We start from the raw sequence: 21,394 nt of genomic DNA, 5'->3' as shown, positions 1-21,394 counted from the left end.
AAGCATATTGGCAGTCACACTTACTTCCATGGTTCATCTTTGGTATCCAATTTAGCGGTTCCAGAGCACGATAGTCCGACTTTTTGCGTGTTACACAGAACGAAATGTAAACCAATGCATTCTGAATGGGAGTGTTCTAAGACAATTAACGTGCTCCACAAAACGGTACGAGAAAGAGAGAGAGGGGGGGACAGAGAGAGAGAGAGAGCGAGAGAGAGGCTTCAGAAAGGGTGTGCGCAGATAGTACAGTGCACCCTAGTTATGTTAATGCCAAAACCACAAATGCTATATGTATATATATATATATATTGCCTAATTATATATATTGCCTATATATATGGATAGGCTATATATATAATTAGGTTATAATTATATTATTTAGCATGTAATGAGACAATCTATAGCCAAATTGTCGAAGATGCCTGAGAATCTTCGGGGATATCAGCATGGGAAATCGGCGAATCAGACCCATGAACCTATAAAGAAAGACGTCATCTCAAGCGGGAGAGAACGTTTGCGGTGCTGGTTTGTGTCACGTAAGTACAGGGCTCTCATGTCTCATGCATTCGGCGTGAGACACACGCAATTCAACCCATGCACACGCTCGAACCTGTGCCGTGTTCCAATACCCGTACTGTCCGTACTTACTAGCCAAAATTTGAGTAAGATCCGGCAAAAAGAAGTATACTTCAAGGACCCGGATGCCGTACTCAAAACGGGCTAATCCTGAAGTGTGGACAGGGGCTCTGTGGACAGAAATATTATAGGCCTTTATTACACGGGTCTTCTCAATGCCGTGGAACGCTCCGTTCACTTGCATGGGTAGTAGTCCGGTGACTTGTCTACCCCAGCGTCTACCGTTGCTAAGCGACGTCACCGTCTTTGCGGACAGTTTATTTCTCTGCTGAACATGTGTTTTTACAGTAGAGTGGTGGAGGGATGACGTATGTTGGCCAACCCGGAAGTGAGCGTCGCCCTGGATTCCCTCGACAAAAAGCCAACGGGTTTTGCCATTGGATTTTGGATTATTATAAATTGAAACAATTTATTAAATAAATATTTGTGAGATGTCATTACTCATTTGTGAGATGAGTTTGCTTCCTATTTATGTAGAGTATACACCCCTACTGTCCACAAGCATCCCCCCCATATGGATTTGGAGAATTGTTGCCACGTCCCAGTGGTGGAGATATATATATGAAAGAGGGCATTCAATTATACTATAATGATCAATTAGGAGGCCGAAGCCCTAAAGGAAGTGATGCAATAGGTGACTGAGGGTCAACATTTGAGAACCCCTTTTATCAAAGGGGGTCTCAAAGGACTCATACGCTTCAACAGCGGCTGCAGCAGAAGTGTTGAGACGAAAGATGATATCAAGACATTTATAGAATATTCCCATTCACATGATTCTTCGCACGACCTGCAGGTTGGAGAGACTGAAATAACCCCCAAAATGAGTAATAATGTAAAAGCAGCCAAGTCCCACAAATTGCTTGAACTATTTATTTCATTCCATCGTTTCGTTGTTATGCATTATTGAAAAGTTTCAAGCATATGGATTTAATGCAATATCCACAAACAGTTCAAAATGGTACCATGAAATGTCTTGTTTATTGTATTAACCAGTTCATTTCTCTTTTGTGAAAGTCACCAAAAGTCGAAAAAAGTTAAACGCAAGGTCACAGGCCAACAGTGGAGCTGTGTTGGGAACCAGCAGCCAAGAGCTTCCATGGAAACTTTCTACCCATGTTAAATAGATTTAGTTGGCAGTTCCTTTTCTGCCCATTCTTTTTTAAACTTGTGGAAGCACTTTGCAGTACTGGGAGACACCATTTCTAACGGCAATGGAGCAAGATTCTAAAAATATCAAAAGATGCCCAAAGCAAATACCTTTAACCCATAGTTGTGTTGTATCAAATTAAAAAAAATTATTTACCACAAATTGAGCAGAAATATTTTGCATACAAATCTTTAAATAGTTTAACCACATTAAGAAAAATACATTTGTTAATTTTTTTTATTAGTGAAGCCACAAGTTTTGCACATTATCCAAACAGAATACCTGAAATGTTGATATTTCAGCCCTTTCGGGTTAAAACAAGAGAAAAGGACAACCTAACAAGAGTGAAAAGTTTGGGTTAGGTGACCTATAGTTCAAAGATGTCCCTGGTCAGGTCGACTAAATAAAAGTGTATTCCCAATTGCTCCAGGACATTCGTGTAATTTACTTGTGAGCTCTCCCTCAAGCCTAGAGCGACATCAGTGTTGAACCACCAACTGAAAGAGGGTATTTGCCATTAGTATGAGTGACAACATTTCATGGCTATTAATTTAGTTCATTATATTTAGCTGATTTGAATAGACTTTTCTAGCAGGTGAGGCTGTCAAAGAACTAAATATGGAGCAACTACAAAAAGTAAATTTGCAGCATGACCAAATTATACAAAAAGTATAGGAACTGTTCTAGCAGATATGTTTTAGAAGTCTCTTTTGATAGGCAGGGAATAATTGTCTTTGTCACCCTGTAGTCATGCCATCAAATCTGTTGGGCAAAGTACCGCTACTGATTAATCCAGTAGACTCACCAGTCAAGTCCCCCTAGTTAGAAAATGGAAGAAACCCAGTTAGTCATGTTAATTATTCTGTTGTTACAAATGAAGACTAATACTTTCCACATATTGCGATCCAAGTTACTGGCTGCAGTCTTGGATTTTATAGTTCTATATGAATAGATTCAATTTACTAAACTATTAATCATGCTTCAGAAGAATTAACCTTTCTTGGATGGCAAATCTACCACAAGCCTCCATTGCCACAACCTCCAGATGGCTTACGACCTACGGCAACTCCTCGACTACTGCAAGCCAACAAATTGGCTCTTGCACACCAGACACGCATTTTGCTTTATTTTAGGTTTTCAAGCATCTTAAAATACCCAAATCATCGCTCCAATACACAAGTCAGCTAATGGCCTACAAGGAAATGCTGAAGCTAGTGTTAGTGATGGCGATAGAAATAGACAAGCTTGCGTGTACAAATATGCAACTAGAATTGCAAGGTTCACAGCCCAGTTGCATAAGTGGTCACAACCGTTGGATTGTAAGCAAGGGTAAAAAAAAATAAAAAACTTCCCACAAACTAGTCAACATGGTCAATTGAAAGCCTGTACAAAACGACCCTGGAATAGTCAAATGCAGCTTTACTGCGGATGAATTAAGCCAAATTGCATAAACATCCAATGGTAAACAGTATACAAATGCAATCAAGGTTGCACTCACACTAGGCCATCTGGCCGTGGCCGTAGCAACTGTGGCCTGGCCACGGTAGGCTCTTGTACATACGCCATCACGTCGCTAGCATCCAAACAATTCTACCAAACCTTAACCAACTAGTGAAAAATGGAACAAAACTTTAGCACACACCCAGTGACTAATCACCTTGTCCAGGGGTGTTCCAACGTGGTTTACCAGAGGGCCTTGTGGACTTAAAGTAAGCCACACATTTGACAGAGACGGCACGGAATGACGTTAAACTAAGCTAATCTACAGGTTACTGGTGCTAGTGCAATTACATGAGCATTTTGCACAATATTTGTACTCTAATGCTACGTAAAGCAGGCATCTTCAGAAACCCGTAGCTTGCTAAATTGAAGGGCAACTGTAACAAATCCTGACCAAGACCGAAAGATGGCTCTGGAAGCCACTACGGCCCACGCAGCAGATTACTGCGTGGACCGTGGTGGCTTCCAGATCAACCCTTCTGTGGACCATTCATACACATGTATTCCGAGGCTGTTTTGAAGACACTGGAGTCCCATGGCACTAGATTCCTTTGAAGACTAAGTTGGTATGGGGGGGCCCAAAGGGGGCCCCCCCATAGATCTTGTCAGTCATCCAACACCCGTTAAGAAAAACACACACACATCACAAGATACAAATCAGCAAAGCTAGGTTAACAAACAGCGGCGACATGCATGTCAAGGTGCAAAGAGCAGGGATACTGATGGCTTGTGTCTGAGGAGACAGCCCAAAAACGTCAACAATTAATAAAGGAAAATAACTTTTACTCACTGCGGTGGTCTGTTTCGAAGTGCCATGTTGGTAGCAATATTTGTCTGGGCTGTTCAGTCAAATGCCCACAAAAACAAACACGCAACAACGCATACTTTCAGTTTGTATAAAGTGACAATAGTGATCTGCAATCTAGATCGAACACTTTCAACCCTCACTAAACTCAACCTCGATTGACACAGGCCGATGCGAAAAGTAAACCAAACCCATTGTTCACCTTTAATAAAGGGGTGCGTGACAGGTGATCTCAATTAAGAGCTAATCTTTCTCTCTCTTGTACCGTTTAGTTAATTGTCTTAGAACACTCCCATTCAGAATGCATTGGTTTACATTTCGTTCTGTGTAACACGCAAAAAGTCGGGCTCTGGAACACGCTTCAATAGTTTAACGTTCGTGTGCAGGAGCACGCAATCGCGTGATACCGGGTTGCCGGGGCTGCAGCTGGACCCTACTCCCCTACTCCCCCCATAGGCAAAATGGTCTATCTTGGCAATATGACCTCATGGGTAGGCTAAGCACCATGGGTTTATGTCATGCAAATTGACCAACTGTTTAGAGATGCATGCTTCCTGTCAAAGTGCCGTTTTTGGTTGATATGTTGCTTTGTTTCTCTTCATATCTTTGATTTTTTGGGAGCTGAAGATTAAATGATAGTTGGTCTTGGTTTGGTTAAAATCTGACAAATGCCCTGGGAGGAAGTTCACAAAAGTAAAATCAGAAAATGCAACAAAAGGATTATTCTGAACACTTCATACACTTTGGAACCGTTAATGGGAGCACAGAGAGTGTAGACTAAAAATCTTCTTTTTATTATTGCATTGTACATTTCCCACATCTAAACAGTATGGCAATTTGGCTGTCAAAATATAAATGAGTATGAATTTGTTATTCTTTTTTTTAATCAATCAGTATTGCATTTGTTTTATTTATTCCCTCCAAAAGAAAATCCCATTGCATTCACCCAAGTAAATTATCTTAATCAAAAGCAACCATAAGCTAAAAAAATAACAGCGTGAGCCAATGCAAACAGTCGAGTTTCCTGGTACACATATCTTTCATACTGGATCATGCATAACTGAAGAAATAAGAAAATGCTCTGAAGTCAAGAACAATTTGAGAGCCCTATTGTTATCCATAGTAATAGAAAAGTGCAAATATGTATTCATTCCTTAAGGCTCGGTGATGTGTATACAATCAGGAGTTTGGGCGCGGTGATGCTGATGCTGGTCAAGGCTTCTGCAGCCATGCTACACGTCTTTGCAGTTTGATTATAAAAAAGTTTTGTACACTGAAGGACAGTTTTCTGCCTTGCCTTTTGTCAAATTCACCTTGTAAATATTGTTTGTTTTTATCAGTTGTCCGATCAGAATTCAAAGCATGACAAGGAGAAATAGTCAAGGAACTGACTTTTTAATGCAATGTGTTGTTCATTTTTCTAATAGGGTATAAGCTTCCGACGATCTCTGTTGAAACGGGTCCCTACGAGCCCTCAGCCCCACCATCTCTGCATGGGCGCAGCCTCCGTGGCGGGAGGCTCCACGTCGAACACGGCCCCCTGGCCCACCGAGGAGAAGATGTAGTACAGATTGACGCCCAGCATGACCAGGATGGGGAAGAAGGAGAAGCCGAACCCCAGGGCCCTGACGCTGCTGCCCAGAGAGAGGCACGCCCAGTAGATGAGCCTGCAACGAGACAGCACCACAGGGTTACCACAGCCCAAAGGCTTACGTGAGCCGGTCCGGCCGCTTAAAGGTTATCCATCCAAAAACAGAACAAAGAAAGAAAGTCAAATATTAATCTTAGTTAAATAGGATACATGTTGATTGCTGCTGAACGCTAAATTCAGTCCAAACCTCATAGTCCTCCATTTTAAACGCCTAGGCCAACAAAAGTTTAACAATGATGTCGAAAGACAGCATGGTATTAGTATTACAGTGAATATATGGAGTAAGTATTTCAGGTTTAGTGTGTGGATGAGCCGTAATGAAAGGTTGCGGCTAAAACACTGATCTTACATAAAAGGCTGCATGCAGCCGAACCATACATCACCTACCTCCCGATGGCGAAGACGATGGTGAGCAGCGGCACCAGTTTGAGATGGTCCTGGTTGAGGTAGGTGGCCATGACCGCCAGCTGCAGGAAGTAGAAGAGGTAGAGGGACAGCGAGTCGTTGACGTAGTGGCCGTGGGCCGCAACCTCCCTGCTCTCTAGCGTGCCCTCGTAGAGCGGCTTCAGCTCCCCGAACCGCAGCCGGGCCGCGCCCTGCACCACCACGCCTGTGGGCCGCCCCGGGGAGAGAGGAACGGTAAGAGGGACAGGCTTTATTCAGGGTGCTTTGGCGGTTCACTTGCGTCCGCCGTAATTTATATCATAAACTGAGCTCCTCGGGACGACACAAGTAATATTCACTGTGCAAATCACAACAAATGTCGCCTTTCAGGTTGATGAGGGAGGTGGAGCGCTGGTGAAAAAAAAAAAGAACGACAACATACTGATCGGGACGTCTTACCGAGTATGATGGGCACCGTCGCAAAGAAGGCGCAGCGTAGAGTGTACACCAGCCTGAGGGGGGTGCTCTTGAGTACCGGAGCATCAAAGGGTAGAAGGGCATAGCCCCCCCAAACCAGCAAGGGGAAGAGGACCAGGGCGGCCACCATCGCCAAGCAAAGTTGGAGTTTCTCACTGCAACAACTGCCGCAGTCTGTGAACAGAGATGGTGTTTCATGATGCAAGAGAATGAGGTGGCTGCAGTCATAAACATGAGCCATAAGAGGCCTACAGTGCCTTACTAAAAAAGGGCAAGGCTGAAGTCACCCCATGTGGGACTACATCTGAACGCCTTTAGGATCAGATTATTCTTACATTTTACTATATATATATATATATATACACATACATACATACATACATACATACATACATACATACATACATACATACATACACATACATACATACATATATATAAATAAAAAAGGCTCCAACATTGCTGGATAGAAAAAATAAAATCACGTAGAGCTAAAAAATTTGATATATATGTATATATACACTTCAAATTTGTAACTATATATATATATATATATATATATATAATTTTTTTTAGCTCTATGTGAATTTTCTTTTGCATGTCCTCACAGATAGTCTCCTCCTCCTCCTCCTCCTCCTCAGGCCACTCAGAGTACTGGTGGACGTCCACAGTGCTCGTAGCTCGTGGCTTCTTCTCATTCATGGGGTCATCCCGGTACGTGTTCTCCACAGGAGCGCCCTCTCCCTCCCCCTGGTTGTTCAAGATGTTGACCCGGGGAGTGAAGACCAAAGCCGCCTTCTCCGGCATCCAGTTGACCGACCCGTCGTCCTCCTCCTCTTCCTCGCCGTCCGCCAGCGACCCCGAGCCTTTATCCCCGTGCTGCCCCTCAGATTCGTACGCCCTCCAGCGCTCTCCCTCCGGCATGCTCTCCCTCCATTTGGATCGTCTCTTCAGGTTCCCCTCTGCCTGCCTGCTGCTCTGGCTCCAAGCAGTCTCCTCCTCGGATACTCTGTCTATTGCAGACATTGTTCCGCTGTCCTCTGCTCCCAGCATCCTCCCCAGTTTGTCCCCGGGCCATGGTAACGTGCTCGGCTCCGACGGAGCGGAGCAGAACACTGACTGTTCTTCCTCTACCTCCTCCTCTTCCTCACAGCTTTTGTCTTTTTCTTGAATTTGGACTTTAGCGATGGGGTCACTGGACGTACCAGTTGAAGGACTGAGTTCTTTACTTATTTCTGTGTTCAAATCCTTCAATTCAGACATTGTTGCAACAATTGAGGTGTTTTTTGATTCTGGTATTTAGCAGACGTTTCTGTGTTAGTGTCTGTCAATTACTTTTTCTCCCTTCTAATACGCAACCTCATTTTGAAGTTAATTTCTTCTGTTATTATCCTACAATATTCTGGAAAAGAGAAAAAAGGCACACAATGTATGACATTGTGAGACCGGTGTAATGATATGGACATTAACAACAATGGAACATTTGCATTAAATGCAATGTTTTGCAAAAAAAAAGGCAAGTAACCCTAAACCAGAAAACTCAAAACGGAACTCTGATGAATGCCTAACAACTTATTAATGTATAAAAAGGCATATATATGGAGTGTTCTTTTCATTTAAGGTTGAAGACAGACAGGTGTCCATTATTCTCATTCTGAAAACACCAAGCTCTCCTTGGCTAAACAAAACGCGTCACATTACCGGGCTCAACTCTTAGCACTAAAACAGGTAGAGCCATTAAAACAGGTAGAGCCATTAAACCATGAATCACTGCAGTATTGTGAAAATAGATAAGGAAGTGCTGACGTTACAATACATTACACGGAGTGTGAGCTATTGGGGGAAAAAATGTTGGTTTCAAGTAAACGCGTTTAAGTTAAGGCCTATGAAATACTGTAACTGACATACATGATACAACTGCTAACTGAAAAGTGACGTCTGTATATCCTAGGATATTACAATTTATTGACGTAGAAAGGGAACAGTTCAAATAAAAACAATTAACAAATACTTTCCCACCGTGCAAGGGTCAAATGGGTCCATTATGAGGTCGATCCTATATTATCGATACTTTTACGGTGAAGTATCCATGAAACTGGGGGGTTGTTTACCAAGGCGGGGAATGCAGTTTCGCTAAACTAGTTCTGCGAGTACTATCAAATAAGCCTTCGTCTTACACCTATTTTCAACCACCTTGGTAATTTTACTTACCGACTTGTACGCCGGGTCCACCATCAGTTCGGATCCGATTTTTATTAATTATTGTATTCTTTCGACCTTTTCACAAACTCTCAAGTTCCGTGTTAGACGCTTTGTAATTTGGCAGGTGTATCCAGGTGGTAACGATATGGCAGGTAGAAAGGCTGAGGGTCCTGGATAATAGCGTTACCCCGGTTTGTGGTCACGCAATTTCCGTTCTCTTACTTCCTGCGAGCTGTGTTTGCCGTTAACACTCGGTCGTCGGGAGATAAGGACAAGAAATTAAGGATACAAACAATTACATGAATAACAACCATAACCACAAGGAGAATACATTCGTATTTCTTATGCTGAAAAAGCAATACTGATCCCGTGAAAATAAGATGAATATCCTCATTCCAAAGTCCGCGCCGTTGCTAAAACCATTCAACAGAAAGTCCCACCCTCTTTCTCGCCGACAGCGCTTATTGAGCATCCCGTTTCAGCCGCAGCGGGAACGAGGTTATGCCGGTTTGCCCGTCACGGTGCCCAACGAAGCTTGTACAGGGTGGAGTGCTCAATACATAACATAACTACGATCATTATAAATAATAGCGATTAAATATTGACGCAAAAAAAAACAACACTGCCAATGACTACATCTTTTGCCCCCTTGGGGGAACACTTCAGAGGAAACTTTAAAACATAAAAATGACTCAACATTTTTAAATAAAACTGCAAGTAACTTTATTTTGAGAGAAAACGGACACATATTTAAGGGTTTCTGGTTCAAAACACATCACAAAAAAGGGTTTGACATATGGATGCCACCATATTCAGCGGCCTGTGAAATATCTACATCACTTTGTCTTTTGAACATTATGGGTACATTCTGTTTGGTGGCATGTGTCACCATTTCCCAAGCAATAGAAGAGAATAGATGATTGTGTTAATCTTAAGTATCAAAAACATAAGGATGTTTAACTCAATGTTTCTTTAACAATGTCAAAGAAAGGGTATCCATGTATCAATCCATGTATTGTGAGATCAGACCACTACGAATCAAATAAAACTCAAGAGGCCAAATTGTAGAATAATAAAAATATTGCCTTGTGTGCATGGAACACATCTGAATATATTGAAATTCTAAATACAATGCAAATTTAGAATAGCCACGACCACTGAAAATTAGTACAGTAGCTCTTGTGGCTCTTTATTTAAGGCATGGGAGTGATTGTGGTTTACAGAATGGAGTAGCCTTATAGCGACCCTTTTGTGTGCCAAGGAATGTAATTTAGTGCTTTCAACGTTTTCAATTGTTGCGTCCAATCCCTTTCTCCTCCATGTCGCAGTTCATGGACTTCAGAGAGTCACGGCCAAAATTCCTTTCCCCCCCAATTCTTCTCAACCATGGCCGAGATATCCCCCACTACGAGTCTTTACTTGTTGTGGAAGTGCCAGAGATGTCAGACGCAGTCTTTATGATGCATAATATCATCCGAGGCACACATAGCTTTTGACCGTGACATAAGATATATTATATAAATACCCATAGATATTATTATTATATTATAGGCTATTATATAATATAGATATAGAGCTCAAGGAGTCCGCAAACGGCAACAATCCCTTCTCCTCCATGCTGTGGTTCAGTCTGACAGCTCATTGGTCAATGGGCAGCAGCTCATTTGCATTAAAGCTAGACACCAGAAACAGCGCATTCTGAAGGGACTGAAACAGAGGGAAATAGCGGTAGGTGAGTCTTTTTTCCTAAAAGCTATATCCATCATACAGCTTCAAAAACATGTTTTCTGGAACTCAAATACTATCTTTACTTGCTGTGAAAGCGCCATAATATGTCTCCTTTAAAATTTCTAATTAAAATAAGCAGGTAAAATAGAATGAAAGACTCTTAACATCTCATACATGCTTGTTCTGTATTTCTAGTCTACGAAAAATGTGTACGCTGGTTTACATGAGAGGTACAGAAGCATTGTGAGTTTCAGTGAAGGCATGTTTTAATTAATGAACAATCAATCACGAATAACATTATAAACCGGCAGTATATCTATCCATCCAAATGACAAAATATAAAAAATAAGCCTGTTCAAAAAACAATGTATTTTTGTTTTCGGTATTCAATCGCAGCCAACCAGAGGTATTGTCCATACTGTGACTGTTACTGCAGACTCCTGAGGCCAGCCAACCTCTAGCTCAAACCACATCATATGGCCTCTGCTGTGAAATCTGTGTCGTCGGCCTCAAGCGGTGGAATGCCTCTCTCGTTTTCCCTAGCATCCTCTTCCACGACCACCTCCACCTCCTGCTGCTGCTGCTCCTCCTCCTGCTCCTGCTCCTCCTCCTGCTGCTGCTCCTCCTCCTGCTCCTGCTGCTGCTCCTGCTCCTGCTCCGACTCCTGCTCTGACTCCTGCTCTGACTCCTGTGCCACTTTTGCCACTTTCGATTTATTGGGGGAACCTTTGGGGCGTCCTCGTTTTCGGGGAGGGGTATCTTTGACAGTACCCGAGGCACGCCCCCTAGATCTGGCTCTCCCATCGCTGGGTACTCTGGGCTGAGGAGTGGCTGCTTTGCTTGTAATACACCCTCTTTTGATCTCCAACTTGCGGGGACGCCCTCTGGCTCTGCGGGGGGTCGCCAGGCCCTCTGGAGGATCAAGCCGTGGGTATTTGCGCGGCCTCCCCAGCGGTTTCCACACTTTAGGCCTCATCATATCCCCGGCCTGCGGCAAGGGGTTCTTCCTTGGCCGACCCCGTTTAAGCATCTCCTTCTTTGGTTGGCCGCGCCCCTTTGGTTTTGGTCCAAACCGATCTGTATAGATGAAGGGAAGACTGGGTTTCCGTGACCTTCCATCGGATTGATGGACACGTGGGTAGGTTTTATTTGGTGATCCCTTTGGCCTCCCTCGTCCCCTCTTAGCAGACGAGGCACCATCCGGGACTCTCTGGCCTGCGTCAATCCTCTGGCCGATGTCTTTCCTGGGTCTTCCCCTCCCTCTCGGAGATGACTTGTGTCCATCGCTGTCTTCCATTGTCTGCTTCGCAGAAACCCTTCCTTCATCTAGGCTGTTTCCGGAACCAGAGGAGTGGCTTCGTGTCTCGCACTCACGGCTAACACCTCTCTTTACTGCCAGCCTGGTTTTCTTGTTAGGAGAACCCTTTGGTCTTCCCCTCCCTCTCAGAGATGACTTTTGTCCATCGATATCTTCCATTGTCTGCTTCGCAGAAACCCTTCCTTCATCTAGGCTGTTTCTGGAACCAGAGGAGTCGCTTCGTGTCTCACACTCACTGCTAACACCTCTCTTTACTGCCAGCCTGGTTTTCTTGTTAGGAGAACCCTTGGGTCTTCCCCTCTTTCTGGGGGTTCCGGGATCGCCATCCTCCTCGTCCTCACTCTTTGAACTTTCTGCGGTGCGCTTTAAAGAGGGGGATTCCTTGAGCATACCTAAGTCCCAATCATCTGCTCTATCAGCAAACTTGGCAGGGGTTTTTCTCTTGGTGGAACCTTTTGGCCTGCCCCTCTTCCTGGTAGATTCCTCTTCTACAAGAGCCTCCTCACTAGGGGCCAGCTTCTTCAAACCTGAACCTTTTGGCCGGCCCCTCTTCCTGGTAGAATCCCCTGCTACAGGAGCCTCCTCACTAGGGGCCAGCTTCTTCAAGCCTGAACCTTTTGGCCGGCCCCTCTTCCTGGTAGATTCCCCTGCTACAGGAGCCTCCTCACTAGGGGCCAGCTTCTTCAAGCCTGAACCTTTTGGCCGGCCCCTCTTCCTGGTAGATTCCCCTGCTACAGGAGCCTCCTCACTGGGGGCCAGCCTCTTCAAGCCTGAACCTTTCGGCCGGCCCCGGGGCCTAGGAGGGGGGTTTTCAGGACTCCCTCTGCTCCTTAGTGGCTGTGCGGGGCCACCATTTAAAAGGCCTGAACCAAACTCTGATAGGTCCACATGCGTTACCCACACCTGCAGCTTCTTAGATCCTTTGGACCTACCCCGTCCCCTCTTGTTGGTGTTACTGGTGGGCATGTCTACTCCTGACTCCCCCTCACTGCCTCCAGGGTCCCCCTGTCCTTCCACTGTCATCGTCATTTCCTCTTCCATACTTGACCGCTTTAAAAAAAAAGGACACACAAAAAGCAAAGAGTGAGTGGTGAAGAAATGAAAATATATTCAAGTGAAATATGTGACAAGAAAAGGCACAGTTCACCAAACAAAATTGTTGTTTACCATTAATTGAAACCCAAAAATACTACCACCGTTTTAGAATAAAAAAAAATGGGCCACAGTTCCGAACTTCCGAGTAATATATATTGTATATGAATCTGTTTATTTCCCGGACTGCCATTTTGTAATGGCGGGAGTGTGGACGTTTAGTAGCCCTTTCACTAGGGGGGGTTGGTATCAATCTAAACGACTCAAAATATATCTGTCCGTTGAAATGGAATGCAATCTCGTCTTTATAAAAGGTGTATATCGAAGTTCAGAATTTAAAAAATAAATCCATAAAATAACAGATAAACCGAATGCATATTCAATAATAAGTAGGAAAAGGCTGCTATCACCCGCGAGTGAGAGAGAAGACTGTGCTCCAGAAAATAGTCTACACCAATATCTACGATAGGCCATGCAGAGATTAGCTAGCAGCTTGAAGTCACTAACTTTTACGGTTTAGAATCTCACCTCCAATATTTCCACTCTGCGATGTAATTTACTCCGTCACATTACATTATCGGAATAGAATCCAGATATTCAAATTTTATTGTCGTGATCGTTTGAATTGTGAGCGCTTCCTGTGGTCCGTAAGATTTAGGGGGATTGAAACTGAGATCGCTGCACATGGTTCCGGCCCCGCGTGGCAGTCGACAACAGAATCCTCATTTATTATGCACACATGATCCATTGACATTCCGTACATCTATAAACCATAGACAACCTTATACATACCCGGAGTGGAGATTGAATAATATAAAAGCAGCCATAACTAAAGTTGTGAAAATGTTAGTTGCATTATATATACCTGTTATCTCAAGAGTAGAGCGTCAAAGCCGACCGGTTGTGTGTAGGGGTTTTGCACTGCCCCCTATTGGGAAATGATTAGTATAAGGCTGTTACTGTAAAAAAAATAAAATTCTGTTGATAAAATCAACAGAATTCATTTTCTGCTGATTCAATAAATAGTAGCCAATGTTAATATCGTATGAGAAGTGAGATCAGGATTGGCGTTGAATCATTCTCCCTTAAGCCAAGGTTTTGAATAGAAGGCCTAGATGGTTAAATTGGCAGCTTCGCCAATTCAACAATGATCTGTTTCGTTTTGTCTTGTGTGGGCATGCTCTGCTCTAAACAAATAACGACTTTCCCTGCAGATTTAAGATAATAATTACATTTGAAAATAGTCGGTTGACATTTTTTATACAGCGTATGATCTGTTCTGCACCGATAAGGCAAAATAATAATAATAATAATAATAATAATAATAATAATAACAATAAGTTATTTAGGGAGAAGGAAATATGCAACTTTCATTGTATAAGTAAGTAAATAAGTAAATAGTAGAACAGCAAGTGAGAAATTAAAAAAAATGAACAAGGGGTAGTTTGAAGAGAGAGGGAGAGCGAGAGTGAAAGAGTGAGGCAGAAGGAGAATGGCAGACGTGGCCGGAGGAAAGGAACAGAGTGTCTGAGCAACAGCCCCTCTGAGACACGGCGCTCTGAACCCGCTGCCCCAGATCAGCCCATCACCCCTCCTCCACTCCCTCCTTGTGCTCTTCGCCATGGTTACCAGACAGGACTGCCGATGCAGCCGGTTAATGTGTTTTTCAGCGACAGGGGTGAGCTGGGTACTAATGTGTCTCAGTCTGCTTCCTGCACAATCGATGTCAACTGTCCTGGGATGAACAAACACATGGAGGCGGATAGCAGGGGGACACTGAGCCGCAGCCAGCACCACATTATGCTACTCATGGTTTATACACAAATGTAGACTGACTGTTCTGCAATGATAACACAGTGCTTGTAGTAATAATAGGTTTTATTATTATTTGTATTCTTGGGTATAAAAGGTGTGGTTGTGTGGTTTATTAATAAGTAAATAAGTAATTTGTCATGAATAAAACAAACACATTTTATCCAATTTTGTATTTGTATTTCTAAATGTATAAACCGTTTTAATATTCATTTGTTTATTAACACACCTTTGTAACACACCTTAACAGTTATATTTCAACAGATGCATTCAAACATGTCCATTTTATCCTATTATTGGGCAATATATCAATATGAAATGGATCAAATTAGACAAAACATTTATTCATTCATTCATTTATTAAAAACATTAAAAAATATACATAAAATAAATAAGGCACCTCCATGAATCCAGTTGCAATCCACATCGGGGTCACAACCTTTGGCTGACTTCTCATTAAACTCGTCACATTTAGGACCACAAAGCCAGCTGACAGGAACTGCCCCCTCCAGCTATAGCTATAGTGTCATTGGCATTTGATGAAGTGTAAAATTCAAAGAGCCCTGTCCCTATTGTATAAACACAGACAATCAACATGCTCTTGTTCAAGTCCCTCATCTTTCACCGTCCTGCCTGGAGCGCACGCCGCACAGAAGAAAACTTGAGACGCTTTATATATACGTGACTTGATATTTTAAGACCTATCGGTTAATAAAGGGTAGCGGACACAGCCTCTGTGTCACGTGTCACTTTCTGTCCTCTAATAAGAGCTGCTTTCAGACGGGTTTCACACGCAGCCTTGTTCCCAAGGACCTCACCTGTGACCTTTACATCATCACAGGTTAAGGGTCTCAGGGACAATGATGCACGCGGGCGGATCCAGAATGTTCCGCTAACCAGCGTGCCAGAACCAGGTCCAAACACCAAGTGAACGCACACACTGTATAGTATGGTATGTACACGAGTGACGCCTCTTTTAATACAGATATCTTTGTAGGAAATAATCGACACTTTGAGGTCCACTCCAGCAAGGCTGTGGTGGGAACGTTGTCACGAGTCTCGCCGACGGGTGGTTTTTCCAGACGTGTGCGCAGAGCAGAGCGGACCCGCGACCTGCGGCAAGAGAAAGAAACAACGTTAGGCGAGCATTTGATTATTTTCGTGAGCGACAACAACTCTGAACGGGTTTCGACGTAAAGATTGGATTTGCTCCGATAAGAGAGACAAAGCCGCACGATGCGCCCCCGCGACAGATGTCCTAAAGACCCGCAGACACCGTTATTTTATTTGACCGATGCACACGAATCAGGCGTAACCCGATCCCCACAAAAGCAGTGTGGGTTTCTGGTGCTGACACACCAGACCACTGTCTGATGCCTGCAACATCTGTGGACGACGGTTCCCCTTGACGCAGACAAAGCTATCTCCTTACATTTCCTACGGGCCCTGTTTGTGTCCTGCCCCCCCCCCCCCCGGCCCTCCAACCTGTGCAATCACACCGCCGTGATGGAAGACGCCTCGCCATTAAGGAAAGCGATGTTGACGTGATTCCCCCCTTCCCCCCAGACGAACTCAATGTCCTGGTGCGGCAGACAGGCACCCGGCGGTTTGAACTACAGGCAAACAGCCAAGGAGCCTACAGGGAGGAGTCACAATGGAGAAGGACCTTCTTGTTCCCCGTACTGAGCAAAAAAAAGAAGAGTGAAACTTGAAAAATGTGGCAACAATATGTGTGGGCACAGGTGCATGCACATGCAGCCTCACGCACTAAACAAAGGCGCACAGAGCATGCGGCTAGCGTGGCGATAGCACCAATGCCTGTTGCAAGGAATTACTGCTGCCTCTCTGTGTGTCTCTTCTTTGTCCCCCTAGCTGGCAAATATTTCTCTCTGTCCCAGTTTTGTGTGCGGCTCCACTGCTCTCGACAGCATTCGAGACACAAAGAGGGACAGAGGGGAACTGGGGCAAAAAAGCATACGATTGGGGAAAATCAAATAACATTAAGCGAAGCCCATGCCGAAACAAATGAACGTGTAGGAGTGTAAAGAGAAAAGACGGTGAGATTGCTTGTCGTGATATTTGCCAAACGGCTCAAGTCATTTGGAACTCACCATTTGCGTTTCGCCTCGTGAAGAGGGCTCCCTTATTTTAACGCACAACCCTCAAACAAACACAGACACATTCACACACGTATGCACACACCAGCCAGACAGGAACACACACAGGCATTCACTCCTGAGCCATGTGAATGCAGATATCACCAGAGCACAAGCACACACACACACACACACACACACACACACACACACACACGCACACACACACAAACACACACACACACACACACACACTTACGGGCTCCTCTCCAGACTTATTGCTTAAATTTCCCCAGGTGAAAATATAGCGATTATTCCAGCGCCATCAAACATTTTCTGACGCCACCCTGCGATGTCTACGGTCTCCCTCACACCGAGGCAGCGAACACAGTCCAAAACAGCGAAAAAATGCTCCATCTCTCGCGCTCCTCTTTCTTTCTGTCTCTCCTCCCCTCCTCTTGTACCCCTCTCTCTGCCGCTGTTCCCAGCTCTGTGCAGTGATGCTGTGTCTCTGCCAAGTCCCAGTGCTAAATCTACAGGCGATTAGGGTCCAGGCAGCCACAGACTGGGAGGCAGGTATTCGGCACACACACACACACACACACACACACACACACACACACACACACACACACACACACACACACACACACACACACACACACACACACACACACACACATAGACAGTAGCTAGAGGCATGTATGTGCACACACACATGCGCACACACAGCTTACATGCATGCACACACACACACACACACGAGCAACAGCAGCACAGGCAGACAATTGCATCGATTCAATTTTCTGGTGCTGTACCAACACCTTCAATTCCCCCAGCTACTCTAACCACCACCAGCCACTCTGGCCCTCTCCCCCCATAAATCTGTGTCACCTACATACATCACACGCACACGCACATGCACACTCACACACGCACACACACACACACACACACACACACACACACGTACCCACACATGGAGTGCAGGAGCCTTCGCCATTGCTCTCTCTTTCACTCCATCTCTCCGTCCCTGCTTCCTCCTGCTCTCTCAGCCCTGTGCCCCCATCATCTCTCCTCCCCTCTCTCTCTCCCTCTCTCTCTCTCTCTCCCCTCCCTCTCCCTTAATCCTGAAGATGTCTCCAAGCACTATGCTCTGTCTCGACCATCTTGCAGTCAGCACTCACGCCAGCCGGCCAGTGTGTGTGTGTGTGTGTGTGTGTGTGTGTATGCGTTCATGCATTGTGCTGAACCAGGTTCTCTCTGTGCATGTCTGCCTCTGTGTCCATGCCCACGTGTGCAGCTCCACCATCGAGTGCGCCTGTGCACAAACCCATGCATGTGCGTCTGCGTTGAAGTTTGCATGTGCACGTGTCCTTGTGATGCTGAGCTCCTGCATCTGGTAGACTATGTGTGTGTATGCATGTGTATGTGCGCGTGTGTGTGTGTGTGTATGTGTGTGTTTTGGGAGGGGGATGGAGGGAGGGTGTGCTGATGTAGCATGCAGACAGAGGCTGTGGTTTTCACACAGTATGGGAATCAAAGCCACAGCAAGCCTAAAATATGAATATTCCTGTGTCCACAAAACGACCTACTACTAGCAATACTACTATTGAGTGGCTAGAACAGCATGGTTTATTCACACATCGCTGGTATCGTTTAAAGAAAAGCAAAAAACAAAGCACAGCATAAAGGACCAAGGCAGGAAATTAACTGTTCATCCTTGGAAGAACCATCACATTTACATTCAACTTGACAGGTTTTGTTTTTCCACAAATCTGAGAATCTGATGTTTCTCTTGTTGGAAACATATGCGGCCGTGACTCCAACACAACAACAAGGAAATTGAATTAAATCCTCCCCAAATAAAACAAAAAACACACGGAGACCCGTTCGAAATTACGCTTTACTTTCACCGCAATGGTTTGCCAATGACGCATTTAAAACAAGACAATGCCGGGACTGAATGTGCACGAAAACCAAGCATTCACTGTCCCAAAATATTCCTCAAAACCCTGTGGGCTCTATTCCCGTGCTCGCATTATCTCTAGTGTTGTGAACCCTGCCGGGAGTCTTCTCTTTGTGTGCGTTAAGAAAAGAGCAGCGCCGGGCTCCGATTGCTGATATATGCTCTTTTTTTCCCTCTCACTCCTCTCCCCCTCCTCACTGCAACGCAATGCGGATACTGACTGTCTGAGGCACTAGCCAGACACACTGGGGGGACTGGTGGGGGTGCAGGGGGCTGGGTGATCCTGCTGGAGGTGGGGAGGGGAGGCTGGGGTAGGGGAGATGGTACGTGCTGGTAGGAAATGGGAGGGAGGGAGCGAGAGGAAGCAGACTGGGTGAGGAAGTTTGAGGAATGCCCGTGCCTTCGAGCGTGGTGACGCAAGATGCTCAACACAACACATGTGTAATGCCAGCAGTAAACCCGGCGAGCAGTCATTCTCTCCTACAACAGTTGTAGCCTCCGAAACAGGTGCAGTTTCCCGTGTTTCACAAGCGCGGTCGCCGGCAATGCTATGAGGGACCACGCAGGCGGTCGTGGTGCGTTCAAGTCCATCCAGCATGGCCACGTCCACTACGAGACCCGGCCCGCACTGCAGAGACAGGGGGCTCGGAGGTTCTCGACCTTGACGGCATCCGCCCCCCCCCCACTCGTCACTGTTTGGAAGTGAGTCGATTTGATGATGCCACGTTTTGTGTTCGCTCTAACCACAGGTATTGGGACTTTCTGACTTACTTCAAAGGGAGAAAGATCTATCCTGGTCATTGCTGCTATAAATACACATCTCAAGATCCTGCTATAAATAAATCCATCTATAGATACCCATCTATCTAAACACATGGAACACACAGTCACATAACAACACACTTCATTTGTCCTTGAACGTAGACAAGTCTGCTAACAAAGAAAAAAACATTTCCACCCATTACCCCGGACCACCTACCAATGCGGTAGGAGTGTGGCTGAGGAAACGGTCCTATCAGAGCGCGAGGCGGTTTTCCGTTGTGCGCTGCTGCTCCTCATACTCACCGCGGGACACGGAGGGGGGGGGGGGGGACGACGGCTGGCCGGCCGCTGGGAGAGTGACGAGTAGGGGGCGCCGCGGGGAAAGCTAGAAGGTTGTACAGTTATCTCCATGCTGTTTATTATGCGAAACCATACAACCAACTACCTCACGTCGCAGCGCTCCGGAGCCGCAGACCACCGCTGGCTTCTTCTCCTCTCCGTCTGGCCGTCGGTCTGTCCGCCTGTCTGTCTGTCCGCCGTGCCTGCCTGCCCTTTTTTGGTCGGTGAACCTGTCGGTCCCTCTCCCTCGGTCTGTCCGTCTCACTCACCCTTTATTGACCGATAGCGGTACAGCAGGAGTACCGATATAGTCACACATTTTGTATTCTCTTTAACGTTAAGAGCACCAGCATCCTAGACGTCGACATCAAACGTTATTCTTTTTTGCAATGTATATATTGTTTAAATCCACTTCTTCAACTTGATCGCGACTGTCTCCCCCTAGTGGGAGGGAGGTGGCCACCCCATACCTTCGCCTACTGGCCCTGCACCCACACCCACGACGGGCCAACGCAGGACCTTTACCGCGCCTGCCCACAAACGAGAGCACTTAACCTGCAGTGGCTTGCAGTGGGCGTCTGCCTGACCCACTTCCACAGCACCGGAGGAGCCTGTGGAACCCAACGCTCTATCTGTCTGTGTTTGTATCGTCAGAGCTACGCTCAAGATGACACACACACGCACACACACGCACACGTATCTCAAAGACGTTGTCGCTCTGGTGACTACACCTTTCGCAGGTTCCATTGATACATCAATTACATCTGGCGGTGAAATAACAAGTGATATGACACCAGTCGCAGGTCTAATGAGGCATTAGCGACCTTGAATTGGTGGATTTGTGTTTAATCGGACGCCAGGGAGACAGACTCCATTACGGCGGTACAACACAAAGGCGCTGCCTCAGAACCACAGCACGGTGAGAGATGCTGCTTACGTGAGGCGTGGAAGGTTTTAGAAAAACAAATTAAAACGCAGAGTAAAATATTAAAATGGGTTCGAAATGAGTTTCTATTGTAAGTTGTGAAACACCTCTGCTGGACTATTTAGAAGTACTACTTACAGTGTACAATTCTGAATGATTGTGGTAATCAATTAAAAAAAAAAATGCGATAGAAACAATAATAATTGATAACGAACTCAGTTAATAGAATCTTTAATAGCTATAATCAATAATAAATACCACAGCTTTTAAACTATTGACCAGTGGGTTATTAGAAAGTACAGAATGCATAATAATAAATCCCCTACATAAAATGTTTAAGTGTAATATCTATGCCGGTTTTAAACATTATGCACATTACGCCAATCCTGTGGTTATACTGGATTACGGGCCATCTTATAAAGACTCATATACCTAGTATGAGTCGTATTTGATTGGTTTTATATACAAAGGACAATGTTCATCGGGACAATGACATTCTTCATTCTGCATTACCTGTGTGCCTCTAACCCCATCGTCCGGCTGCTCCCCTT

At 45.1% G+C, this 21,394-nt stretch overlaps 1 protein-coding gene and 1 long non-coding RNA gene across 2 annotated transcripts in view; both read right to left on the bottom strand.

Moving 5' to 3' along the window:
• Window positions 1-4,861: 4,861 nt before the first annotated feature.
• Window positions 4,862-13,629, bottom strand: LOC132451545 (uncharacterized). The gene is made up of 6 exons (XM_060044083.1): window positions 13,469-13,629; window positions 11,005-12,898; window positions 7,209-7,898; window positions 6,583-6,774; window positions 6,127-6,349; window positions 4,862-5,755 (listed from the first exon to the last, which is right to left on the bottom strand). Exons 2-6 carry the CDS (start codon window positions 12,887-12,889, stop codon window positions 5,563-5,565), a joined length of 3,183 nt encoding a protein of 1,060 aa, XP_059900066.1. The 5' UTR covers window positions 12,890-12,898; window positions 13,469-13,629; the 3' UTR covers window positions 4,862-5,562.
• A 1,171-nt stretch (window positions 13,630-14,800) lies between these two features.
• LOC132450795 (uncharacterized) overlaps window positions 14,801-21,394 on the bottom strand; it is a 17,318-nt gene continuing 10,724 nt past the window's right edge. Inside the window, exon 3 of the long non-coding RNA XR_009523917.1 lies at window positions 14,801-15,865. This is a non-coding gene — a long non-coding RNA (uncharacterized LOC132450795). The remainder of the gene's footprint in view (window positions 15,866-21,394) is intronic.

Source organism: Gadus macrocephalus, chromosome 22 (assembly GCF_031168955.1).
Source record: "Gadus macrocephalus chromosome 22, ASM3116895v1".
Lineage (NCBI taxonomy): Eukaryota > Metazoa > Chordata > Actinopteri > Gadiformes > Gadidae > Gadus > Gadus macrocephalus.
The sequence above is the reverse complement of the archived record's forward strand: the minus strand, read 5'-3'. Positions and strand labels throughout refer to the sequence as shown.